The 23,965-nt window shown below is 37.9% G+C and overlaps 3 protein-coding genes across 7 annotated transcripts in view; all 3 read left to right on the top strand.

Moving 5' to 3' along the window:
• The window catches only part of cpne3 (copine III), a 222,531-nt gene that overhangs the window by 190,193 nt on the left and 8,373 nt on the right, over positions 1-23,965 (top strand). For 2 of the 3 annotated variants that reach the window (XM_079862934.1, XM_079862936.1), the window contains exons 1-7: positions 17,984-18,220; positions 20,013-20,167; positions 20,254-20,433; positions 20,524-20,598; positions 21,954-22,025; positions 22,105-22,185; positions 23,747-23,836. In XM_079862934.1, the coding sequence (XP_079719060.1) occupies positions 20,018-20,167; positions 20,254-20,433; positions 20,524-20,598; positions 21,954-22,025; positions 22,105-22,185; positions 23,747-23,836 (648 nt within the window). In that variant the 5' untranslated portion in view covers positions 17,984-18,220; positions 20,013-20,017. Of the gene's footprint in view, positions 1-17,983; positions 18,221-20,012; positions 20,168-20,253; positions 20,434-20,523; positions 20,599-21,953; positions 22,026-22,104; positions 22,186-23,746; positions 23,837-23,965 lie in introns of those variants that run through there. The other variant, XM_079862935.1, reaches the window with a different exon arrangement.
• fam168b (family with sequence similarity 168 member B) lies at positions 222-7,289 on the top strand. Of its 3 annotated transcripts, none has more exons than XM_079863951.1 (7): positions 222-351; positions 1,617-1,705; positions 1,862-1,945; positions 3,070-3,212; positions 3,620-3,797; positions 3,873-3,992; positions 6,099-7,289. In XM_079863951.1, the coding sequence occupies exons 2-6, from the start codon at positions 1,636-1,638 to the stop codon at positions 3,980-3,982; spliced, it is 585 nt and encodes a 194-aa protein (XP_079720077.1). In that variant the 5' UTR covers positions 222-351; positions 1,617-1,635; the 3' UTR covers positions 3,983-3,992; positions 6,099-7,289. The 3 variants fall into 3 exon arrangements, with proteins under 3 accessions (XP_079720077.1, XP_079720076.1, XP_079720075.1); XM_079863950.1 differs by having other exon boundaries at positions 3,617-3,797; XM_079863949.1 differs by having other exon boundaries at positions 3,602-3,797.
• Positions 12,896-17,518, top strand: cremb (cAMP responsive element modulator b). The gene is made up of 3 exons (XM_079863954.1): positions 12,896-12,997; positions 15,706-15,856; positions 16,367-17,518. The coding sequence occupies exons 1-3, from the start codon at positions 12,922-12,924 to the stop codon at positions 16,509-16,511; spliced, it is 372 nt and encodes a 123-aa protein (XP_079720080.1). The 5' UTR covers positions 12,896-12,921; the 3' UTR covers positions 16,512-17,518.

Below are 23,965 nucleotides of genomic sequence, written 5' to 3'. Positions count from 1 at the left end.
AGTAAAATTGACCCACAACACGAACGTAAACACATGATTACACATTTTAAACATATAGTGGCCTATTTCATAGCATGCGATTTTATTTAATAATAACAACCACTCAAATCTAGACATAAAAATTTGCTAATTACATATTTTAATAAAAAAAAAAACCCGGCTTGCATTCCCGATTGGATTTGAATACGTTCTTCCGCTTTGTACCAGATGCGGAAGTGACGCACGGTGCTGCCAGGGCTCCGCTGCTGTGCGTAGCGTTCGCATCCGACGTAAGAGCGCGAGACAGACAACATCATCAGACGCGAGCGAAATACTGGATTAATTCGCAAGCTACAAAAACAACCAGCGACCGTACGTACCCACAGTCACTATCCGATTAATATACATGGCTTTAGCTGCCCACTTGTGCGGGATTTTTTGGGGGAAAAATAAGCGGATGGATTGAGGACTGGGACATGTAACGTTAGTGAATTGGGATAAAGTGGGATGCGAGATGCTGCTGTTGGCCTGTAACACCGAGCCGCTGCACTGCATCCTGCGTGCACAATGTCACGTCTATTATCATGATGTGTTTGCGCATAAAAGCACGGTCGTCATATGCAGCGATGCTAAAAGCTATCCTTTTATCCTTGCATGTAAAATATTAATTGGCCGACCGGTAACGTTAGAGTCATTTTACAATCGGGACTTCAGGCTAATTGAAAACCACACTTGTGTTTCAGAAGAGGCACTGAGGCAGATGCATCGAATCCGATGCGTTATGCACATTGGCTTTGGATCAGATATATATAAATATTTTTTTCAATTACATGTTGGTGCATGCTTTGAATCTCATATCTCGGATGCACTCAACCAACTCACTCGACGTTGCATCTGACATCAGCACGCGGTTTAACACATTCCTTTTCATAATCTCGACAATTTCTTGATGAATCATTGAGTAACACAGGATCTATCTTTTTGCATGAACATTTACATTTACTGAGCTCATGCAATGCATTAAAAATCTGTCAAAATATATGTGGCTTTGTGTTTCCAGACATCAAATTTGATTGACAGGTCTAGAGAGGATGACTTGTGGTTATAGAGAGACTGAATTCATTAAAATACATGATACAACTGAACCTTGGCAAATGTTCTTTTTCTTTTCTTTGTCCTTACCAATACTGATATGTATTATTTTGTGTCCAATAGCCAGTATGGAGAACCATTTTAATAATTTCTTAAACAGCCATGTATGATACACATCATGGCCATATTCCAGGATGACAATGTCAAGATTCATCAGGCTCAAATTGTGAAAGAATGGTTAGGAGGGAGCGTGAAGAATCATTTTCACACAATTCACTCTGAGTCCAGACCTTAAATTCATTGTTTTTTTTGTTTGTGCTGGAGGAGACTTTACAGAATACTGGACTCTTGCATTGTCAATACAAGATATTGACCAAAAATGTATGCACCTCATGATAGAAACTCACAACATTTATTTCAATCAAGAGGTGCATACATTTTTGGCCTGTCATTTTTCCAAAGAAAAGTGATGCACAATACAACTGTCTAGTAATAGGTCATTGTTTGGTTGTATGTAATGTCTAATGCTGCCTTCCTCTTTAAAGGTGCAGAAAGATAAACATCATGAACCCTGTTTATAACCCTGCGTCATCAGGGGTTCCTTATGCCAACCCTAAAGGAATAGGATACCCAGGTAACCAGAGATGAGCTCTGTCTCACTTGCATGCAATCGATAGGAAGTGTTTGGAGTTTTCACACTATGCAATTAAGTTCCAGCATATTGTCTTTGTTGTTAATGTTTATGGCTGTGATTTTATTTACTTATTTATTTCTCCTGGACTTCTTGCAGCGGGTTTTCCTGTGGGTTATGCAGCGGCAGCTCCAGCGTACTCTCCCAGCATCTACCCTGGTGCTAATCCAGCCTTTCCTACAGGTACGAGAAGTCCAAACTCACTCAGCTTTTTCAGCCAAATCACAGCTGTTAATAATGCAATGAGTTATTACAGGGCTCTCCTTTGCTCAGCCAAGTAATATTTTCATAGGTTTTGATTTTTGCTATGTTTTAAGAAGCTAGAAAGTGGAGTTCTTGGTGCTTACTTTGTTTTTAATTTTCAGTATTTTTCTTTAACGTTTCGTGTTATACATCAACAGTACAGCTTAAAGACAGTCAACTTGAAATGACATTCACTGCCCATTTTGCTTTCATAATCATTAGTGATGCACCAAAATTATTATTTTTCTTTTACAGAAACAATGAAAGTTAAAGTTTTCATTTTGAGAAATTGAAAATCTAATGTATTTAATAATCAGTTTACTAATCAAATGTATTTAATAATAAATAGTCAAATAAAAACTATGTTGTATATACACATTTAAGTTGCATGTAAGGCAGTTTTATATCAACTTTCTAATGACAGGCCTATAATTATGTTTATACTCCAGTTTATTGTTGAAATATAAACATTTAAATGGTGGCTGTAATAAATTCTTGCTTTCATGACAAATTTATTCAAATATACATTAAATATTAAAGACAACAGGTTAAGTAAAAATATAATAATGTAATATAGTGCAGTCGGCCTTAAAGACAACATTTTATTTGAATTTCCTTTTAAAATTGATAGAATCAGGCTTAGACTTTTTCATTTTAAAAGTGACAAAGCATATTGCTATTATTGGATGGTACTAGGTATGCTACAAATAATGTTAAGTTTTGTTCACCCATTATCTGAAAACAGCATATACTATAAGATCCCAGCTCATCAAAATGAAGATTGATTAAAAATGACAAATCGCTAACGAAATAGACACTGAAACAGTCAACACACACTGCTGATTTTGAACCGGACGAATATTTTTGTTTGCCAAAATTTCGGTGCATCACTACAAAATTGCATATTTCCAGTGTAAAATATGTTCGAGAAAAATACAGGGTGGTACTTCATTTTATCCAACTACTTTTATTCATAGGGTCATGTGTGATGCTCACTTTTTAAAAGCAATGTTACAAATTACTTTATTTTCATTACCTCTTTAAATACATTGTCATCCCAACAGGTTATGCTCCCGGGACCCCTTTCAAAATGTCCTGCTCCCCTACAACAGGTGCTGTACCCCCCTATTCCTCATCACCCAACCCCTACCCTGCTGCCGTCTACCCTGTGAGAAGTCCCTACCCCCAGCAGAACCCCTACGCACAGGTAAGGCGATGTCACCATGAAATCAAAATGTACAATTCTTATTTTTTATGGAATTTTGCAGTATTTATTATGAATGATTTATCAGTATTTAAAAAAAAAAATCGAAGTAACTTCCCCTCCCTCTTGCAACGACTTCTCTGATGACCTACTGGCATGAGGGCGGGACAACCTGTCACTCACATGACATCACAGCAATAGCAAATGACAACCATCCAATCAACTTCCAAAGGACAAAATCAAGTCCCACCCTAAATTTTTTTCTTGTTTGAGAAGTCGTTTCACTCAGATTTATGTCTCAATATAGGAAAGAAAATACTATCGCAACTTCCGTTTCAAGCCGTCTTTCAGCATAAGTAATGTCAACCCTGGCCTGTATTTTAAGAGATTAGATGTTTTTTCCACAGCAGCAAGGCACTTACTACACACAGCCCCTTTACGCAGCGCCGCCCCATGTCATTCATCATACAACGGTGGTCCAGCCCAACGGCATGCCGGCGGCAATGTATGCCCCTCAAATTCCCGCACCCCGTCCTAATGGAGTCGCCATGGGAATGGTTGGAGGCACCACCATGGCGATGTCAGCTGGTGAGTCTCTTGGAAATAATCAATGGAAATTCATGTAGTTGGACAAAAAAGGGTAAAATACTTTTTCCTTCGCAGGGACGTTATTAACTACTCACTCTCCAACCCCGGTCGCGCCCCACCCCTCAATGCCCACGTACCGCCAACCCGCCACTCCTACCTACAGTTACGTGCCCCCGCAGTGGTGAACACGACACTGTGAGTGCAAATCCCACGTTTACCAGCTCTTAAGGTGCGCTCACATTTTCACTGGTGAAATCCAGGATTCTACACCATTATTGGGAATTTCATGTGAGGACGAAAGATTTCCTCATGCAGATTTCGAATTGGGTTCAGTTGGTCACGTGAATTCACCAAGTTGACTGACAGACAGCTGCTTAGTTTAGAAGTGATTCCTGTGTGAGCTGTTCTTCATACATTGCTACACTATTTACAATAGAGTAATTTTGCCTGTAAAATTTCACCAAATTTTGCTAATGTGATCGCACCTTCTCTGAGTTTATCAGGGATTCTCAACTCTGGCCCTCGAGATCCGTTTTCCGTTTTCCTCACCTTCCTACAACTTTCTAGTAATCCTGAAGACCTTGATTGGCTTGTTCAGGTTTGTTTGGCCCCGTTTACACCTGGTATTAAGATATGTTTTGTTCAATTGGATCACAAGTAGATGAGGGAGACACATTCCTGTTTACACATGGTAATTAATACTTCTCTTTTGTCCACTTTCAACCACTTCTGTCCTGATTTCTTCGAGGGGAGGGTCTATAGGCCCGTTCACACCAAGTACGATAACGATAAAGATAACTATATATGCATCCACACCAACGACCGATAACGGTCTTTTTATTCTAAGCGCGCGCGCGCCCGCGCTGCGGTTTCAAAGTAGCGAAAATGGAAAACCTGCTGCTGCTTTACGTTACAAAAATATATCAAAAGAAAAACAGGCGCTTTTGGGTACACGATATCCTTAAAAGACGAGAGGAGTTGGGAGAATCCGTCACTCTGATTAGAGAGTTGTCGTCTTTTGAAGACAAATTTTATTCATATTTTCGAATGAGTCAACAACAGTTTCAAGACATCCTGGACATCGTGAAAGAGGACATCAGCAAGAGCCAAACAAATTTAACTAAAGTAAATTTAATGCTACTCAAAACTAGCGCTGGATAGCCTACCTGAGGTAATTTTGTTACACTATGCTAAACTGCATGATATCTCATCGTTAATACTTCTCACCATTTATTCCCAGGATACGACCGATTGCTTTCCATATATCCATCTTTTTTAACGTATCCTTGAAAAGGGGGTTTGACTTGTCAAACAGTGGAGGATTTTTTTGTACCTCGACGATTAACTTCTCTGCAATGTCATCTGCCATTTTAAATGCGCGAGACCTTTAAATTAGAATGGATTCTGATTGGCTGTCAGTGTTTTATCGTTCGACAGCTGGAAAAAAATCGTTCTGAAAGTGATCCCAACGATATCGTTCCTCATATCTTTATCGTTATAGTTGTGGTGTGAACTCTGTTATTCTTTAATATGGAGAACGATTTTTAGAATTATATCTTTATCGTTATCTTTATAGTTATCGTCCTTGGTGTGAACGGGCCTTATAGCAGGGTTTCTCAAACTCTGTCCTGGAGGGCCACTGTCCTGCACAGTTTAGCTCCAACCCTGATCAAACACACCTAGCTGTGAGTTTCTAGTGATCCTGAAGACATTGATTAGCTTGCTCAGGTGTGTTTGATCAGGGTTGGAGCTAAACTGTGCAGGACAGTGGCCCTCCAGGACCGAGTTTGAGAAACCCTGGTCTATAGGCAGGTTAATGTATGGGCTTTTTCAGATCTTTTGATCTAACGGACGAAGTGAGCTCACGCAATTTACATATATATGCACCCGGAGATGACGGAAAAACACACGGAAAGCAGAAGCTTTTTGTTTCGTAACGTTTACTCATTAAGTCAGTAGGCAGTGAGAAAGGGGGTCTTTTGTGGCTGTTCGAACACATTTGACCACGTGTTTACACTACGAAAGCAATCCGGGCGAATGCGTTTTTGACTACCTCTGGAAGTGGTTGAAAGCGGACAAGCTCAAAGCGTTTTAGACCCTGTTCACACCTGTATTTAGCGTCGTCCACTTGTGATCCGATCGACCAAAACACATCTTAATACCTTTGATTAGGGTTGGAGATGAACTGCACAGGAAATTGGATCTCGAGGGCCAGAGTTGAGAATCCCTGGTGTATACACCAACAAAATAACATGATTTTGTTGTCCCTATTTGAAATAATTCTCTTTTTGTCATCTTTAGGTCAAAAGATGGTAGATATGCATTCTCACTGTCCAGTATTTTACAATTGGAGCTGACACTACAAGTGCTATCAGCAAGTTGCTCTTCCTTCCAAACATAATGTGAATCCGACTCCAGTTGGCAGATGAAAGGAAAGAGTATCTTCCCAGTCCGGCTCTACAACTTCCCATCCTTCACTCATTCTACGACATATCTCACGGCCGAAGAACAGACAAGCTCTTCATGCTGAATTGTGTTGTGTGGACTGTCTTGCAGTTTTTAGCTAACTCTTTAATTGGTGAAACCGGAAAGGGAGTTGGAATTAGTTTTATTGGAATACCTATTGAATGCATGTATATATTTAAAAAAAAGGAAAAAAAGAGACAAAAAAAAAATCCCATCAGCACTAGCTCATTCTACCACCTATGACAGATGCAAAACCATCAGCAGTTATCTCAAGCAAAAATCCAAAGGGATTGGGAGAAAAACAATTGTACATTAAATGCAATGTCTTAATTGTTATTTCATACAAGATATTAATAACGTTAGCATTTAAAATAACTTTTTTTGTTTGTTATTTTTCCTGGTTTTAATTTGGGTATTTGTAACTGCAGGCATGGTTCGTCTTCTCTGGGTGACGGTGTGTTTGTTACTGCTTTGCCCCGCTTGAAGACGAACCCTTAGGGTTTGTGCCTCCGCTTCATATGCCTGTTTTTAGTTGATAAGTTTTATCACTCTACACGCTCTCGCTGCAGTTAATTGTTGCACTAATTGCCTGTGTGTGTACATAAATTGGTTGATTGAGCTGTATTGGTGCTGAGAGCATGCTTACTCATTTGTGTACCTCTGGCTTGGTTTTCTTAACTGTTAAAGTCTGACCGAAAAATTAACATTGGAATCGCACTGAGTTTGCGAAATTTTAAATGGTAAATTGTTTATGTGCTTAATTCAAGAAAAAAGAAAACTCAATTTAGTTGATTTGATAACACTACTGGTGGTTACCTTTGAGGAGGTGAATTTGAGTTTAGTTATTATTGACCCAAAACTCTACATTGCTTGTTTCCTCAAGATTACACAGTAACTGAATTTCATTGTCTTTTTACTTTAAACATTGCTTATGTCACTTCGGTTAAAGAGTGTTTTGTAATGTTTAATGTGTTTTTGTTTTGTATTTTCAAAAAAGACCAACAAATAAATACAATAATAAATTAGGAGTTTTCTAGTTTTAATTTTGATGTGTTAGCAATTAAGGACACTGTCTTAAAGGTTCTAGTCATGGAAAACCCCTATCAAATGCCTTTTTTTAAAATGACGATTTATCAAATAAATAAAATAATTATCTAGTAATCAAAAATGACTGGAGAGGACACGTGAACGTGATTCTATTCCAACTTCAATCACTGGATGTCGCCATTAGTCCATGTCAATTAACTTTATTATTATTATAGAAAACGTTCAAGACAATGTATTAAATTTCCCAGCTCTCTTCCAGTGGTTTATTCTCTTATTTTTGGCATCCCAAATATGGAATTACATGCTTAAATTCCTAAAAATCGTAGTACAGGTTATATTGTTTTACTGCGCGCGAGTCAATTTACTTTGAAGCTCGCGCTTATTATGAAATTGACCGTTACAAACCAAACCGCTCGCCTCACTGTGTACGTTACTCGACGACTGTACTCGATCGCTTTACAATACAAACTTTCTCATAAAAAAAAGAAGGTAAGAAATTGTTTTAAACTACAATATTAGATGGCATTCGACGAATACATTAACTTTTCTGTCCCTTGACACTTTTTTAAAGCATTTAAAGGACATCTCAAATTTGTTGTGAGAAGAACTAGTATATTTTTGAAAACCATAAGTTATCTTCTAACTCAAAACCTAGCTAGGTTAAACATTCAGTATCGATAGGCCTACTCCTCACACCTTAAAATATTTATGTATTACATCCTAATTTAGGCTAAATCTCTTTTCAGACCACTCCGAGTGTGATTTGTATTTTATTACTATTATTATTTACTTATTTTTTATTTTATCTGAGACTCAGAAATGCTATTTTTGTTATCTCTTTAGTGTATGCAGTATGGATGCAGGAGATGCAAGACAAACAATCACTCGGTCTGCAGAAGATGCACAGGTAACGTTAACGTTAAAGTTAACTGAATGCTAACGTTACAACTTAAAAGTCACTGTCTTTACTGCCACAATTTAGGGGATTTCAGTTTAACTTAAATCAAAGGGTAATTCTGTGTAATAAATGTAGGGTTTGTCCTAATTGACGCACTTATTCACTATGTCACTATGTGTACTCAACCGTGTAAGTTAGTGTATGAATAGTCTTTCTTCAGCAGCGCTGATTCCGGAAGTAACGTTAAGTTATATTTTCTATCCTTTTTTCCCCATAGGGATTTTTAAAAAGTCTTAGTTAAAGAGTTATAAGTCATGAACCAAGTCAATCAGCTACTAGGTGAATCATAATATTACAAACTTTGATTTGAAGCAAAAACTTTTTGAAAATCGGAAAAAATGACAAAGGTACAAGACTGTGTACTTAATAGCTTTACTGAGGAAAGGAACTACAATCCCATGTAGCATTGCGAACAGCATAAGCGAATTTTTGAAGAGATATAAAACAAATGTTGATAATATATATGAAAATATATATATATTTTAAGTTTTTTTGTATATATATTTATATATATATAGCCTATATATATTAGAGGGAGAGAGAGAGAGATTCTATTACATAATATTATATACAGACAAACTAATTTGGTCTAATTTTCTGTACAGCATCATGGGTAATGTAGTTTTTCACCATGAATTCTGCTGTTAGATACAATTATTTAAAAAGAACAAGCTGAAATAACGCAGGCTGATTTGCTTAAATCAAATCCGAAATCAGGTCTCTTGAGTAGGTACTTATTTTGAATAAGTAATAACTTAATGGCCGCTAAAAAGTACGTTCTATATAGTGTTAATGTGTGCAGTATGAATATAATCTGGACGTACTATATTCGCCATGTTGTCATTATCATGCATCAGTTGAGTAGCTTCATCTCCATTCATAAATCGCCTCACGGGATAGTAAAGTGTCCATCGAATGCGCACTTAAGAATCTAGCCAAAAGTAGGTCATCCCGGGGACTTTTTGCCTTCTTTTTTATGAGTACTCTGAATTCTGACATACTTTTGTCACATACGCCTGCTACATACTAGGGAAGTATGTGATTTCGGATGCAGCCCAAGTCTATTCAGTAGGTACACTTCAGGCAGACCCATAGACCACAATGCAACACGATTGTGACATCACAGCAGATCACGCTTAATTTACCCCCACCCCCCACAACTCTATCATATGATATTGGAGTTATTTTGACATACATTCAACTGTGTAATACTTATAGCTACCTTAAGCTGACTGTTTTTTACACAGTTATAGTTTATTGTATTGTCTAGGGCCTAGGCCCATTCCATTTAAACACATTGCAAGGGTTCCGCCAGTAGAGGGCACTCGTGCAACTTAAACAATGATGTACATCCGAGTGAACGAGTTGGAGGGAACAGGGAAGTTAGCGCGGAAAGGGCATAATAAATGGACTTAAATGCAGTGTAAACACTACTCGCACTATTTATACTACAAAACAGGGAAGTTAGCACGGGAAGGGCATAATAAATGGACTTAAATGCAGTGTAAACACTACTCGCACTATTTATACTGCAAAACAGCACAGAATAGTGCATAAGTACTCAAATTGGGATGCACCTACCACCTCTGGTCACAGGGGTTCCATTTAAAATTCAATTTATCATTTTTAACAGTGCACAGTCTCCTCTGAACAGCTTCTGTGTTATGTGGTGTCTCTGCGTGATTGAGTAAGACAGTGGGTTCAGACATGTGTGACTGTGATCTGGTCGCACATGTAGGTGGCAGGTGGAAAGAAGCGTAGGAATGACCTTTTGTGCTTTGGAAAATCATATGTGTGTGATCTAAACCTCACAGATTACTGTAGGTATTCATCACAAGATCACCACAAGGTAGCCTATATGTAACCCTATGTATATGGCAGGTAGAAATCAGGGATTCAGAAAAGAAGTTTTTAAGGAATAGTTCTTAAAGAAAAATATTCTGATGATTTGTTTTATTTATTTTTTAAATCTTAATAATCAAAACCTATTTCTACTCAGGCATCATTAGTAATTTGTAAAGATGAAAACGCTAGAGGGGATCTCCCAGACTCTTCTACCAGTACACATCTGGGTGACTGTCTAAAAGATGAAGATGAAGAAAAGAAGTTTGACACTGAGGCATCCTCAAGAAATAATTTCAACAACACCAATGCAGGCCCTTTCAGTGAGGCATTTCAAAGACATATTTCCCATGTACAGTGGCTCCAAAATCTATTTAAGCACTTTTGGACACACTCTTAAGTTACACTTTAAAATGAATAAATGCCATTGCATTATATAATAAAATATCAAACCAAATGGCTATTCCCAAACAACTAACTTTACTTTTCTGAGCCATTTTTTCGTTACGTTTAACATCCAGTAAAAGTATTCAAATACTTTGCGCAATTTAAATCTATTTTGTTATTTAAAACTCAGCAAACCTTTTTTGTGAAATGTTTTAAAAATGTGCTTGTGCTGTCTTTCTTTAAAAAAGAATTAAAAAAACTTTTTGAGGCCACTGTAGGTGATTGTTTAAACATCATTGTAAAATCAAAAGTATGCAAATGCACAGGCTTGTCCTCATGTGACTTTTGTTTTATTATTCTGAAGTCTCCGTCAACCAGAGCGGCAGTGTCCAATTTCTCCCCTGCCAGCAGAGATATGAAACCTTCACTTCATGGCCTAGGTCTCCCATAATGCAGTTTGCTGTCCACTCCAGGAATGGCACCTACATTGTGTCTGACAATACTGGCCAAGGTAATGATGTTGTCATTTATTACATTCATTTGGATTATACTTTCATTTTGTTATAATACCATATAGACAAAACCAAGCTTAAAGCTGCCGTCGGCAACATTTTTTTTTTGATCAAATTCAGTGAAATTGACACTATAATCCGACAGAACAACATAAATAAGGTGGTTTTAGAAAAAAACCCGAGCTTCTAACTCCACCTGGAGCGTGTTATTTGTTTTGCAAAAATCCACCGCTCCCGGATCATCGGGTCCAATCAGCGCAGGGGGGTGTGAGATCTGACTGTCAATCACAGTTCGTGCACACGCCACAGATCCCCCCTCCCTCGCGCAGACGCGCACATTACAATATCACATGCACACGACACGCCTGAAGTTCGCCTAAAGATTGTACGAAGCGTGATGGCGGAGAGAAAATCTACTAACAAGCTTCCAATTCCTCGGTTATTGCTATCTATGGATAGATTAGCCAGGGCAGCCTACCTCCGAGTCCATGGTGTTGATCGATGCTGAAGAGACGGACGCGTTCACAGAAAATCAGGTACACACGCACTGACGATGGGCGGGTGCTCGTTGGTAGTGGGGGAGGGGCATGAGAGTTGTAAACATTCAAAATTTTGGCTAAGTCCACTCAATCTGCCAGACTTGCCGACTGCAGCTTTAATAATGGGAGTGAATGGTACCTTAGATTTTGAAGTCCAAAAAAGTGCATCCATCCATCCATCCATCATTAAAGTAATCCATACAGCGCCAATGGATTAATAAAGGGTCAGACACACTCAGGCCAGAGGTCACTCCTCTGCCCGAACTGGACTCGTGTACGACCGTTACCAGAAACCAGTGATTATAGTTTATAAAGTTAGAAACAAAACCGCATCGCTTCGCTTCAGAAGGCCTTTATTAACCCCCTGGAGCCGTATGGATTATTTTTATGATGGACTTTTTTTTTTATGATAGACTCAGGGTCTATTCACTCCCATTATAAAGCTTGGGTAATTCTTATGAGAACATGCTCTGATAACTTTTGGCCTCAAAATAAATTATATTTTGTATAGTGACAATGATTCCTTTTTTTTTTTTTTGGACCATTAAGATTATTTTTGTTTGCCTTTGACATTAATTCCATGACAGTTAAGTAACGAGAACGGTTTTGCAAAAAAGTCTTAGTTTTCCTAAAAATAGGTTTAATTATTTTTTAGATATAGTTCAGAAGTTTGGAGTTAGTCATATTTTTTTATGTTTTAGAAAGAAGCCTCTTGCTTCTCAAGAAAGATTTTCTTGAAATAAAATAATGTTTTCTCTTGTAATATATTTTAAAAAGTAATTTATTTCTGTGATGGCAAAGCTGGTATTTCAGCAGCCATTCCTCCTGTCTTCAGTGTCACACGATCCTTCAAAAATCATTCTAATATGCTGAATTTTTGTAACAATGTAAAAGTCTTCAGTGTCGCCTTTGATCAATTTAATGCGTCCTTGCTGAATTTCTTTCACAACATCTTAATGCCCCAACAATTTGAATGGTATTGTAATTCTTTCTTTTTATTTTTGGGTGAAATGTGATCCGTATATGTTCCTGACAGGTTTCATGCAATTCACAGCCTTGCTTAAATTCATGTCAGCACTACTTGCTTGAAATGAAAAGCAGGCTTTTCAAAACAATATCACATGACATTGTACATAATACATCTTATTTCTGTTGAAACCATAATAGAAAACAAAATCTAGAGACAGTATTATACATAAAAAAACTGCCTTTGCTTCTATAGTCTGCTTTGGTCCGACAGAGGGGGGTGGGGGAAGGAAGGGCTGGCTCCGCTAGCCACTGCGTTACTGACATCAGGAGGCCAATGATGTCATAGTGATGTCAATGGCCCTGACAGTGACTGCACACTTAGCTTGTGGTTTGGGCATCATTGCATGCTGACAGCAGAGAGAGACAGACTAGCTTTCAGCTCACTATATATGGCTGTGACTGGAGATGAGACAGAATCAGGTACGTTGGCTGTTTCTTGTGGTTATTATGCGCTTTTCACCACATTTAACATTACATTTAATACGTTTAAAGATTGCATTTAAAATACCTCCGTTTATTTTGGTTGTTTTTCCTCTGGATTTGGTTGAGTAATTTTAAATTTGATTTGACAGTGTTCAGATAATATGAAAAGACAATCAATATTTCAAATGCCCAAACAAAACTTTGAAGTTTTGGTAGAGACACACAGAGATGGTACTGAGAAAATGGTGTACGATTTTCTTGGGTATGGAATCTGTTTTCTTATTATATTCTTGCTATGGGTCATCTCTACAGCATGCAACAGGCTAAAAAATTTAATTATTACATAAGTGATTTTATTGCTCCCTGTTGAGTCCCTCTGTTACCCTCACTTGTTTCTTTCAGCACCTCTTTCGCTCTCTCTCTCTCTCTGAAACGCATGATTGCGCTGCCCACTCACAGTGCAGCTGACGTCATCTTGTTTCCTGGAATTGAACACCAGCAGGGAAATGTAAATGCTGAACAGAAAATAAGATGTACATTGACGTCAGTTCAGAGTCATGTTGTGAATACAAGCAGCTCCTTTTGCGAGAGCAAGACTTCTAAATTAATCATCTTTTAGACTGTGCCACAGTCTCCAAGGAGACAACGAGAATCAGAGACAAAGATATGTTGCTTATTTTGCTGTGTGTAATTTTTTAATTGTTCATAAGCTTTGTACATTTATTTCATTAATTTCAGTGAGGAGAGATCAAAAAGTAAGAACTTTCAATCGTGCAAGTCTCCCATGTGACCTGCTGCTTGGTGTAATATGTGACCACATAGTTTGTGGCTTCTGGTGGAAATTGATTCACTCTGCTTTCAAAAGAGCAGGATGGTTGCATGTTGCAAGCTGCACAAATATGTAGGAGCCTTCATTGGCGTGAAATTCAGTTTATAACCTCACCACGAGTAGATCTGTGTAGAGTCTAACACTGTGACATACTCAGTGGCAACACAATGTGTTTGCTGATCTCTAGTGGGTATTAATTCAATGCCTGTGGACCTTGCAGACATTTGATTCTGTTGATCCTCAGGCCTGTTTAGTAGCATGGTGATATTCATGGACTCATGATATCAGACTTCAGAATGTGGAAATTCTCAATACGAATACAACCTAAATCTGACTTCTTCACCATGTACAATTTAAACAACTTTCAGTTGTTAATAATAATAACTACAGTATCTCAAGGTAATTCCATGAATTCCCTGAATACTTACAATCTAATCCAATACTTCCCTGAAGGATTGTGACGACATCCCGTCAAGAAGGTACAATAACTACCTCAATCACACATGAGCTCACAGGTCTTTAGCATCTATAAACTCTCACCGTCTTCTCAGGTGTACGCTGGTCCGACACAGGATCATTAATACTAAGAGTATTATAGCCTCACCCCGAGGTCGGCTCTATAATCTTCCAACACTATCACTGTCTCTGTGGTGGTCTTTTGAGCGTAGCATATACCTGACACGACTCCCAAGTTGCTCTTTGCAGGAATGAAGTTTTATTCACAGTCAGATCACTGTTCACAACAACCAAGTGAGTCTCCTGAATAGAAAGATACATGTACATTTAAATCATACAGTTGAGTAAAAATCAATGTCACTCAAGTCTTTTCACTGTGATTTGTTACGGTGATTGGTTTGTAATGATCTAAGATAATCATATGACTGTTACAAAACCTCCCCCCTGCCCTCATTCGTAGATGTTGTAAGTACAAGTCCTACACATGTTATTCCAAGAAACTAAATGAGTTTGTTTGAGAGGCATTAACCACTGATTAACAACTCTCAACCACAATGACGTCTAAATGTCACCATTGGTATGCTTGTAGAGTTTTTCTCGATAATATCCACCTTCTAGCTGACATAGGCATAAAGTCATCAATCTCTGCTCGACCTAATTGACATGTTTGTTGCAAACTGTCAGGGGTCCCACTCATCCTGGAAAAAAAACCTTTCATTTTATAATTCATGTAAGAGGAAACTTGCTTGAAAGTAATCCTGGAAAGTAATTAGTTGTTTTTGTTGTAATATTAACTCTACTAAACCATTTATTTTCAGATTTATTTATTTTTGTATTGCATACACAGTGCTTTTGTATAAAAACAATAACTCACTCATTATCTTGGTTATGAAGTGGGCCCAAAAAAGCTTTAGAACACTTCTTCTTGTGAAATGTTTTGTTTGAAATCTTGCATTAAAATGGTTTACAATTGTTTAATATTTTGCCTTATATGCATAAGTGTTCATAGCATGCCATTAGTGTACAAATACTCTCTGAGACCTCTGTATATAACCGGAATAGCAATAATGCCCAGCACAGCCATAACAATAACCACAACAATGTACTGTTATTGCTTAAATATTGCTGGTGCAGGGCTAAACAATAAAGATGACCTGGGACCAATGTGAGAGAGATTTGGGTCATTTTTTGTAAATAGTTTTATTCATTTGTAAAGAAAACATACAGTTTATTGATAATTATAAATATAAAAATGAAATATTATTTTGGTATTTTTGTGGCCAATAAAAATATTAGCAAGGTCAAAAACTCAACTACTTGCCAGCAAATAAAAATATTCTTGTTTGTAACAACATTAAGAATAAAAGTCTTTGAAAAGAACTGTTCCTCTGTAAACGGATGTGTTTGTGTGTTTTTGCAGCCACCCCTGGAGGTATGTCTGCATATCAGATTTCCTCTCCCGCATCTGGACATTCCCAGGTAAACGACAGCTCATCCGGGTCTCTTCCCAGCCCTCAGCAGCTGGATGATGACGCGTCACGCAAGAGGGAACACCGACTGATGAAAAACAGGTAATGCCCAGACATCCTTCGCCATTCCAGGATTACCACTGTATTCTGTAGCCTAAGAGCATGAAATCATTATATCAGCCTATTCTTTTTGCATGATATTACAAGCAGCTTGTCTGTCTTGGTGTGTTTGTTGGTCTTTCCATCAGCTCTTTCCGCATCTGAAGCCTCACAAGTTCTTCTGTTGCATCCATTGGCTTGCTTTCAGCTTTCATACTTGTTTTATCTTGGGTTTGAAACTTATGTCTCAGTGTGTGGAGCATGTGCTAAAAGCTTTCTTTGTTTCATGCCAATGCTTAGAATAGAAAAACTTGGCTTGTGGAATCATTTGCGTTGCACATGCACATATACAACTACTCACAACTCAAGCTTTCCCGGTTTGGACTTAATTTGCCTTTCCATGCTTGCCACGATGATATTCTGCATTTCTGACTTGCATGAAGTGGGACCTGAAAACAATATGTAAGATTTACAGGATTCATGCTCACAGAGCCTCTCTGTTGTTGCTTCCAGGGAAGCTGCCCGGGAATGCCGGCGGAAGAAGAAAGAATATGTCAAATGTCTCGAGAACCGAGTTGCCGTGCTTGAAAAACAGAACAAGATGCTCATTGAAGAACTCAAGGCTCTTAAAGACCTATACTGTCACAAAACCGAATAACAGTCCGTTGCAAGCCGAACACTAAAGACTATATCGTTTACAGAGCTGCCACAAATTGGCAAACGTGCTTTTCTTGCAATGTCTAGCCACCACTCGCCGTAATATTCGATAAGATGACAGCTGCATGGTTGTGTTGTCCCGCGTGCGAAAGATGGTGACGTGTGCATGTGTGTTTGCTGGAGGCCAGAGGCTCCAGAGCCAGTCAATGTGGTGTGTTGCCCGTGTTGCTTGTGCTTTTTGCAGGGCGGCGGCCAAAGACTACAGACGCCGGCAGAAGGACTATGTGCGGAGCTTAGAGATGCGCATCGCCATGATGGAGAACCAGAACCAGGAAATGACAGAAGAGCTGAACCGTCTAAAGGAATTGTACTCTGGGAAGTCCCATTTATTTTAGTGGCACTCTAGACTGCTGCTATCTGTTTGATTCGGTTCCTGTTTTACTGTATAATATTGTTGTCATATGTGTGTTTTATATCTTTTGTGAAAATTGAACAGTAGACCAGCACTGCCTATGCTCATTAGGCTTTTTTAAAAGAAAAAAAGACATTTATATTGACAATTGGATTATATATTTCAAATGTTTCAAGGTTGACAACTATCTACTTTATGATACATTTTTATTTTATTTTAAAGGACCGCTTATATGAGTCATTCACAAATACACCAGCTCCAAAATGAATATAGCTTGTGAATAAACTTGCTGTAATAAATGTAGGCTGAACAGATATATGTTGCTTAGATCAACTGATGAATTTTTGTGTTTATTGCTGTTTATGGCATTTTAATAAAGTTTAGTCACTTTTAAAACATTGTAACTAAATAAACTAAATACTTAAATTGATGAATGATTGTTTGTAACAAATATACTCTTGAATGCTTCTTAGTAAGTGGCACAGTCCTTCAGAGTTTACATAGAGACTATCAGCACATTTTTATCTGTTATTCTGTCTGAAATTATTATAGTACATAGCTTTTTGTTTAAATAAATATATCGACTTCTCAATTTGATTAATTTTGCTGTTTTTTTATGTTGAGAGATAGTTTTGTGTTTGGAAATGTTTCACAGTAGCCTACTACCATGCCTTATCCCTGTAACAACCCCCCCCCCCCCCCCCCCCAATACTGAATTACTTTTAAATCCTCTCTCTGTATATCCTGCATACTTTCAAGATATTTAGACTGTAGTAATGTCAATTAGTTGTTACTGCCTGAAGTTACATAACCTACCTACTGTTCACGGCCTAATTTGAATTGGAGAAGTACGACTGATTACTACAGCTTGGTAAAACTGCTATTGGCCAAAACATTGCTGAATTCAAAACCGCATTCTAACACTCTACTTTCTTTTACTATTTGTGCCATAGAAAGAAATAGGGGAAAATAGGAAGAGTAGTATGCTAGTATGCGGTTCTGAATTCAGTATGCAACTTGCTCTTTGTGGAGACACTCCCACTGACTGGCTGTCACAGTCGTTTCCTACTCTACCGCGCATGCGCAGTATTGCCAGCGGGGCGGCTCAGGCTCAACGGTCCCACTCCCTCAAGTACAGATCAAAACAGTCGCTTTACATTAGAGTCTGGGGACTCGGCTGTTTAACTATACATTTATAACAGCCAGCCTCACATCATCGAGACACAAGGAAAGAGAAACCAGACTAAACCAAAAACTATTAACTTTCCTTGTCAGACACCAACTGCTAACTACCCGAGGTAAGCTATTAAGACTATTTTCATGGCTTGAAATCGAGATATTCACGGTACAGAATTGTAGTGAACGCAATTATTTCCGTAGCAACATGAGTATTGCACAATGTAAGATGATGACGTCATTGTAAACATAAATGTGCCTCTAGCTGATCCATATCTATACCATATGTGTCAAATGCAAAATCAAAACGGCTTTAATAGTATGTAGCCTAAATGATAGATCAGTAACTTAGTAACTTTTTATATTTGTTTTATTATCTGGCAGCTTTTTATTTACTCTTGCTCTAATTTTATTGTGAATTTGTTTCTGCATAACTGTGTTTAACTTTATTTAAAAAATAATTATTTTATTTTATTTTTTAGTTAAGCTTTAGTTAATTTAGTAGGCATACACTTAATGAAAATCAGCAAATAGCTGAAATAAAATACGTTTGTTTTTTATATTTTATTTCAGTTAACGTTACTTTTATTTCAAGTAACAATTCTTTGTTAATGATTTTGGTTTCAGTTTTAGTTTCAGTTAACTATAATGACCCTGATCACGTACCAGTTATTTTTTACATGCCCAAAGCTATTTGTGAGAAGTACCTTGGAGTTCATTTAGGCTACATACCATTAACATTAACAATTTAGTACAAGAAAACATTATGGTATATTGCCATCTGGCACCCTAGTTTACTATAAGGATAAATAACTTTTATCACTTATTGAGCATCTATTAAAACAAGTCTTCGAAATCTATGATCTGTTGTGAGATCTGACATGAGATGACTGACTGTTCTGATATTAAGTCAAATTTTCCATTCAAAAGCCTCCATTTTTCCTTTCACGCAGACACACTGATTCCTCACACACCTCCTCTCATGCTTAAGGCTTCTGTTCAAATTACTGTAGCCTACAGATCACTCTGCTCAACTCCACACCCACACACACACCTATCAGTCACTCCAGTGGCCTAAATTACTCACGCTACTATTCACACTTAAATAAGATTATACACTAAAATAAAACTATGATTATACACAATACAAAGTAAACTGCTTAAACACATAGATAAACTTCGGCTTTATTATTATATGTTATAATTACATGTATTTGCTTAAATTCATGTGTGATGGGTCAATTTTCCTTGTCCGGACATCACTTTTGGGTTTTGGCATATATACTGTAAATGTACTAATTTAAATAAGATACATTGTGGTTATGTGGTTACCACAATAAGTGTGGTTATGTCATGTGTGACTAGTAATGTTATAGTACAAATGAGATGTTATGACCTGAATCAAAGTACGCTATGACTTTAATTGAGCAGAGAGAATGCAAACCACCATTATCAGTTCAAATGAAACATTTATTTACAACGAAACAAAACTAGCAACACTGAATAAATCCTTTATTGATTCTAAACTATATTCACATTGTCATACTTTAGTTGCAGAACCAGTTGGATTCAAACAGAATGTGTTCTGACAAGTCAGACCATTCGAACAAATAAGTAGCGTGGGAAACTAAAACTTTGCTTAAAACTCAAGCTATTTGGCCAGTGTTTCAGTTTCATTATCCAACCCCTGTACATGTCTAGGTGCTAAAAACTAGCCTTAAAAAATGAAGTAGGCCTAAATGATATATGACCTTATCATACATATTGCTGCTTGGCCTATTTAAGTAGTGGTTATAGAGGCCACATCATGTTATTAAGCACGAAGGGAAATACAGAAACCACTGGATTGTTCCTAATATGACTATTTGCCAGTTTTGTGGCTTAAAAATCCTCTTTTATCACAAATGCTTTCAGTTCCCATGGCAAGTTCAGCAAGTCCAATGGCAACTCAGTGTGTGTCCAAAGTGGAGCTGACGGTCTCCTGTGAAAACCTGCTGGACATGGATGTGGGGTCCAAATCCGACCCGCTGTGTGTCCTGCTCAATGCATCTGGAAACCAGTGGTTTGAAGTCAGTCGACTTGTTGTGCAAATTGTTCAAATGTCTGTCTATGTGAAAATGAATATTTAAAAACAGAACGTGTTTTTGTTTCGTAGGTCGATAGAACTGAGAGGGTTAAGAACTGCCTGAGCCCAAAATTTGCCAAGAAGTTTGTCGTTGATTACTACTTTGAGATCGTTCAGAAACTCAGATTTTCAGTTTATGATATTGACAATAAAACCATCGATTTAAGTGATGACGACTTCCTGGGCGAGTTTGAGTGCTCGTTGGGTCAGGTAAGACAGTTGAGTATATAACAAAGCATCCATGTTTTAATTATTTTTTTTAAATATGTTTTTTCCCCCTTTTTTAAAATTTCTGTACAGATTGTTTCCAGTAGCAAGCTGACGAGACCTTTGGTGCTGAAGAACAAAAAACCTGCAGGAAAGGGAACAATTACGGTGAATATCCATGATATTTAACATCATGTTCATATCAACTAGCCTGGGAAAACCCAGACAAACTTTCGGGAAATTTAGATTTGCTCTGCAAGTAGTCTGGCAAAGAGCCCATTCAAGCCCATTTCTAATCCGTCGAAATCGCGGCACCAATCAGAAACGTTGAGGCGGGCTTTACACAATGACGATCGCTCTGATTGGTTTTAGGTCTATCCAGTTGCGCCCAGAGGCATTTGAGCGCCATCCGTTGGTTAAGCGCACCAACTTTTAAATGCATTATTATATTCAAATTGCAAACACATGAGGACAGTCTCCATGAAAGACCCACTGGCAGATGAACGTGCTACTACATTTCTCTCCGAAACGGTAGGAAATTAAATTAGATTTAATAGAGGATTTTAACTGTGACAAGATGATTGACAGGGCAGTTTAAGTGACAGGATGCACGCGACAGATCCGTCCGATAAAGATGACGAAGTAGTATGTCCCAAAGCTTGCCTACTTTTTTGCTACACATTCAAAAGTAAATACCTTTTCTTCACAAAAAGAGTACACACTTTTAAGGCGTAGTGTAACTTAGGCGAATTGGGGCGCAGCATATGGCTTTACACGATGACGATCGCTCTGATTGGTTTTAGGTCTATCCAATTGCGCCCAGAGGCATTTGAGCGACGTCCGTTGGTGACGCCCCTTTGGAAATGAGTTATTAATGAAGCTTTGCCAGACCATAACTCAGTTACTACTCAGAATGGTCGGGTTTTAACCAGACTACATATCAACTGAAAGTTCACATGAATATGTAAGGAATAATTGGTGATAGATAAAAAGTATGGGGTTGGTAAGATTGGTTGGTAAGTCTCTTCTGCTCACCAAGGCTGCATTTATTTGATACATTTTTTTTTTTTTTTGTAAAAACAGTACTATTGTGAAATATTATTACAATAACTATGTTTTCTATTTTAATATATTTTAAAAATGTAGTTTATTCCTGTTATGCAAAGCTGAATTTTCAGCATCATTACTCCAGTCTCACACGATCCTTCACAAATCATTCTAATATGCTGATTTTTCTGCTCAAGAAACATTTTAAATGTTAATGTTGAAACCATGATACAGTTTTTCAGGATTCTTTGATGAATTGAAAGTTCAAAAGAAATCAAGCTTAGCATTACTTCTGGCACAGAACTAAACTAAGAACAGAACCAGACCGCCAGTCCAAACTGTATGTCACTTTCGATTAATTTAATGCTTCCTTGAAGTTGTCCAAAAGTTGTGCTGACCTTTTGAATGGTACTGTATGTATTTGCCCATATAATCACCATTGCTGTGTTGTAACAGCAAATATTTGTTCACATTAGATCAGTGCAGAGGAAATCAAGGACAACAGAGTTGTGAATTTTGAGGTGGAGGCCAGAAAATTGGACAAAAAGGTAAGACGTGAGTTTGTGAATTCTCTTTACTTTTAAATGGTAAAATGCATTCGATGTTTAAATGTGGAATTTGTTGCAGGATTTCCTTGGAAAATCAGACCCGTACCTGGAATTTTACAGGCAAACGGAAACAGGCTGGCAGCTTGCTCACAGAACTGAGGTGCATTGTGTGTTGTGTGTTTGTATGTAGATGTAGTACACAAACTTACAGGGGTCCTATTATGCTTTTTTACATGTTCAACTTTCTTTAGTGTGTAATGTTGCTCGTGAAAGAAAAGGGACGAGGCCTGGTCGAGTTATTAGTCTGTTGAAACTCGCAATTATGGTTAGAGCGTGACATTTCCAAAACACACACGCTAAAAGAGGTTGACCAATCACAACACACTGGTCCAGTCGACTAATCAGATTGTGGTTTTCGGAAGGAGGCTTTATTGAGACAGGAACTAAAGAGGGGTGCGTTTCCCATACAACAGCGTAACTCGCTGCTTAACTACCATAGTACGATGCATCGTTGAAGAAATCAGCTAGCTAGTCACGACTGTTTCCTGAACCATTTTGTCGCAAATTTTTAGTTCAACCATGTTGGATAATGATGTCATGCACGTGGTGGAGTAATAACTTCTTTTAATAAATCAGTTTGAGATCCTTTTTTTTGTTGTTGCTAAATTACGGTGATTTAAGGACTAATTCCTAAATTTTGGTTTATTTCCAGATTCTTAATAGCCTGGCTAACGTCAGACCTCTTTCTCATTGAGACGTGGTCTGGGAACCACATGTTCATTTTCTCGTATTTGAGGCGTGGTTTACGAATGCCCAGAGCCGTTTATTGGGCGATACGAATGTCTATCAAATGCGCCTGTACGTAGCTCATAGCCAATCGTTTCAATTATACCAGATGACATATGTAGAGCGGCAGAAATTCGACGAGGAAGAAGACGAAATAAACTTGCGTTCTAAACTACTTAGAACACTATCTAAAGCTGCATCGAAAGGTAACTTCGCGTCTGATGCCATGTTGAATCCATAGATATAAACAAACTGCTTCTGTGTGTCGCATAGACGTCGTCATCGTCTTGCTGCTCCCTCCCCGTTCTGTGATTGGTTCCCTTTTTGAGGGGAAAATCTGGTCCATGGTGTCCAGGCTGCCTAGCAGCGTGAATAAAATCATCGGGAGACCCAGGCTAGATTCTTACATACTAGAACATGTACGCACATGCACACTCTTAAAAAACGGTGCTTTAAATCTCTTGACAAACTAAAAGATGTAAATAAAATTTGTATGTATTCGAAATTAAATGTATAGATTGCACTGAATGTTAACTTGCTTATTTTGTTCAAGATAAGGATTTAAGTCCACATGTCATGCAAACAAGAAACAATGCTGTCGTTACAACCACACAAATTTTGTGATGCTGCTTGCAAATGTTCATTGGACTCGTTGAACTATGCTGATTGTGACGGAACTTGCGGCCATAGTTGGCTAACTATGCTTTGGGGAAACCCCAGAGCGTTACTGACAGACTGGGAAGAGAGGTGCTGCAACAATGCCAAATATGTGAAAAAGAATGTGTTTTTTAACATTCAAGCATGAAAACCTATTCTAGTAGACCACAAAAACATATAACAAGACTTTGAAAGAGGCATAATAGGTCCACTTTAAAGTCTCTGAATGGTTGTTGTTAATGTTTATTGTAAATGTTAATGGTTATCTTTTATACCAGGTGGTGAAGTATAACTTGAATCCTTGCTGGAGGCCTTTTAAAGTCCCTCTACGGTCTCTTTGTGCAGGGGACATGGAGAAACCAATCAAGGTAGAGTCTGTGTTTATTGGTCCTTATGAAAATGTATTATAATGTTAAAAGGCTCCCTGTGCTAACACAAGTGTCATATGAAATGCTTGCCTCTTAGATTAACATTTTGTAATTGTTCTGGCTTAATTG

This window comes from Squalius cephalus (genome assembly GCF_949319135.1).
Source record: "Squalius cephalus genome assembly, chromosome: 25".
Classification (NCBI taxonomy): domain Eukaryota; kingdom Metazoa; phylum Chordata; class Actinopteri; order Cypriniformes; family Leuciscidae; genus Squalius; species Squalius cephalus.
The sequence above is the reverse complement of the archived record's forward strand: the minus strand, read 5'-3'. Positions and strand labels throughout refer to the sequence as shown.

Coding starts and splice junctions, on each gene's coding strand:
- fam168b (XM_079863949.1), top strand. CDS start 1,636: ATGAACCCTGTTTATAACCCTGCGTCATCAGGGGTTCCTTATGCCAAC. Junction 3,213..3,601: donor AGCAGAACCCCTACGCACAG/GTAAGGCGATGT, acceptor TTAAGAGATTAG/ATGTTTTTTCCACAGCAGCA. Junction 3,798..3,872: donor CACCATGGCGATGTCAGCTG/GTGAGTCTCTTG, acceptor TTTCCTTCGCAG/GGACGTTATTAACTACTCAC.
- cremb (XM_079863954.1), top strand. CDS start 12,922: ATGCTGACAGCAGAGAGAGACAGACTAGCTTTCAGCTCACTATATATG. Junction 12,998..15,705: donor TGGAGATGAGACAGAATCAG/GTACGTTGGCTG, acceptor GTGTTTTTGCAG/CCACCCCTGGAGGTATGTCT. Junction 15,857..16,366: donor CACCGACTGATGAAAAACAG/GTAATGCCCAGA, acceptor TGTTGCTTCCAG/GGAAGCTGCCCGGGAATGCC.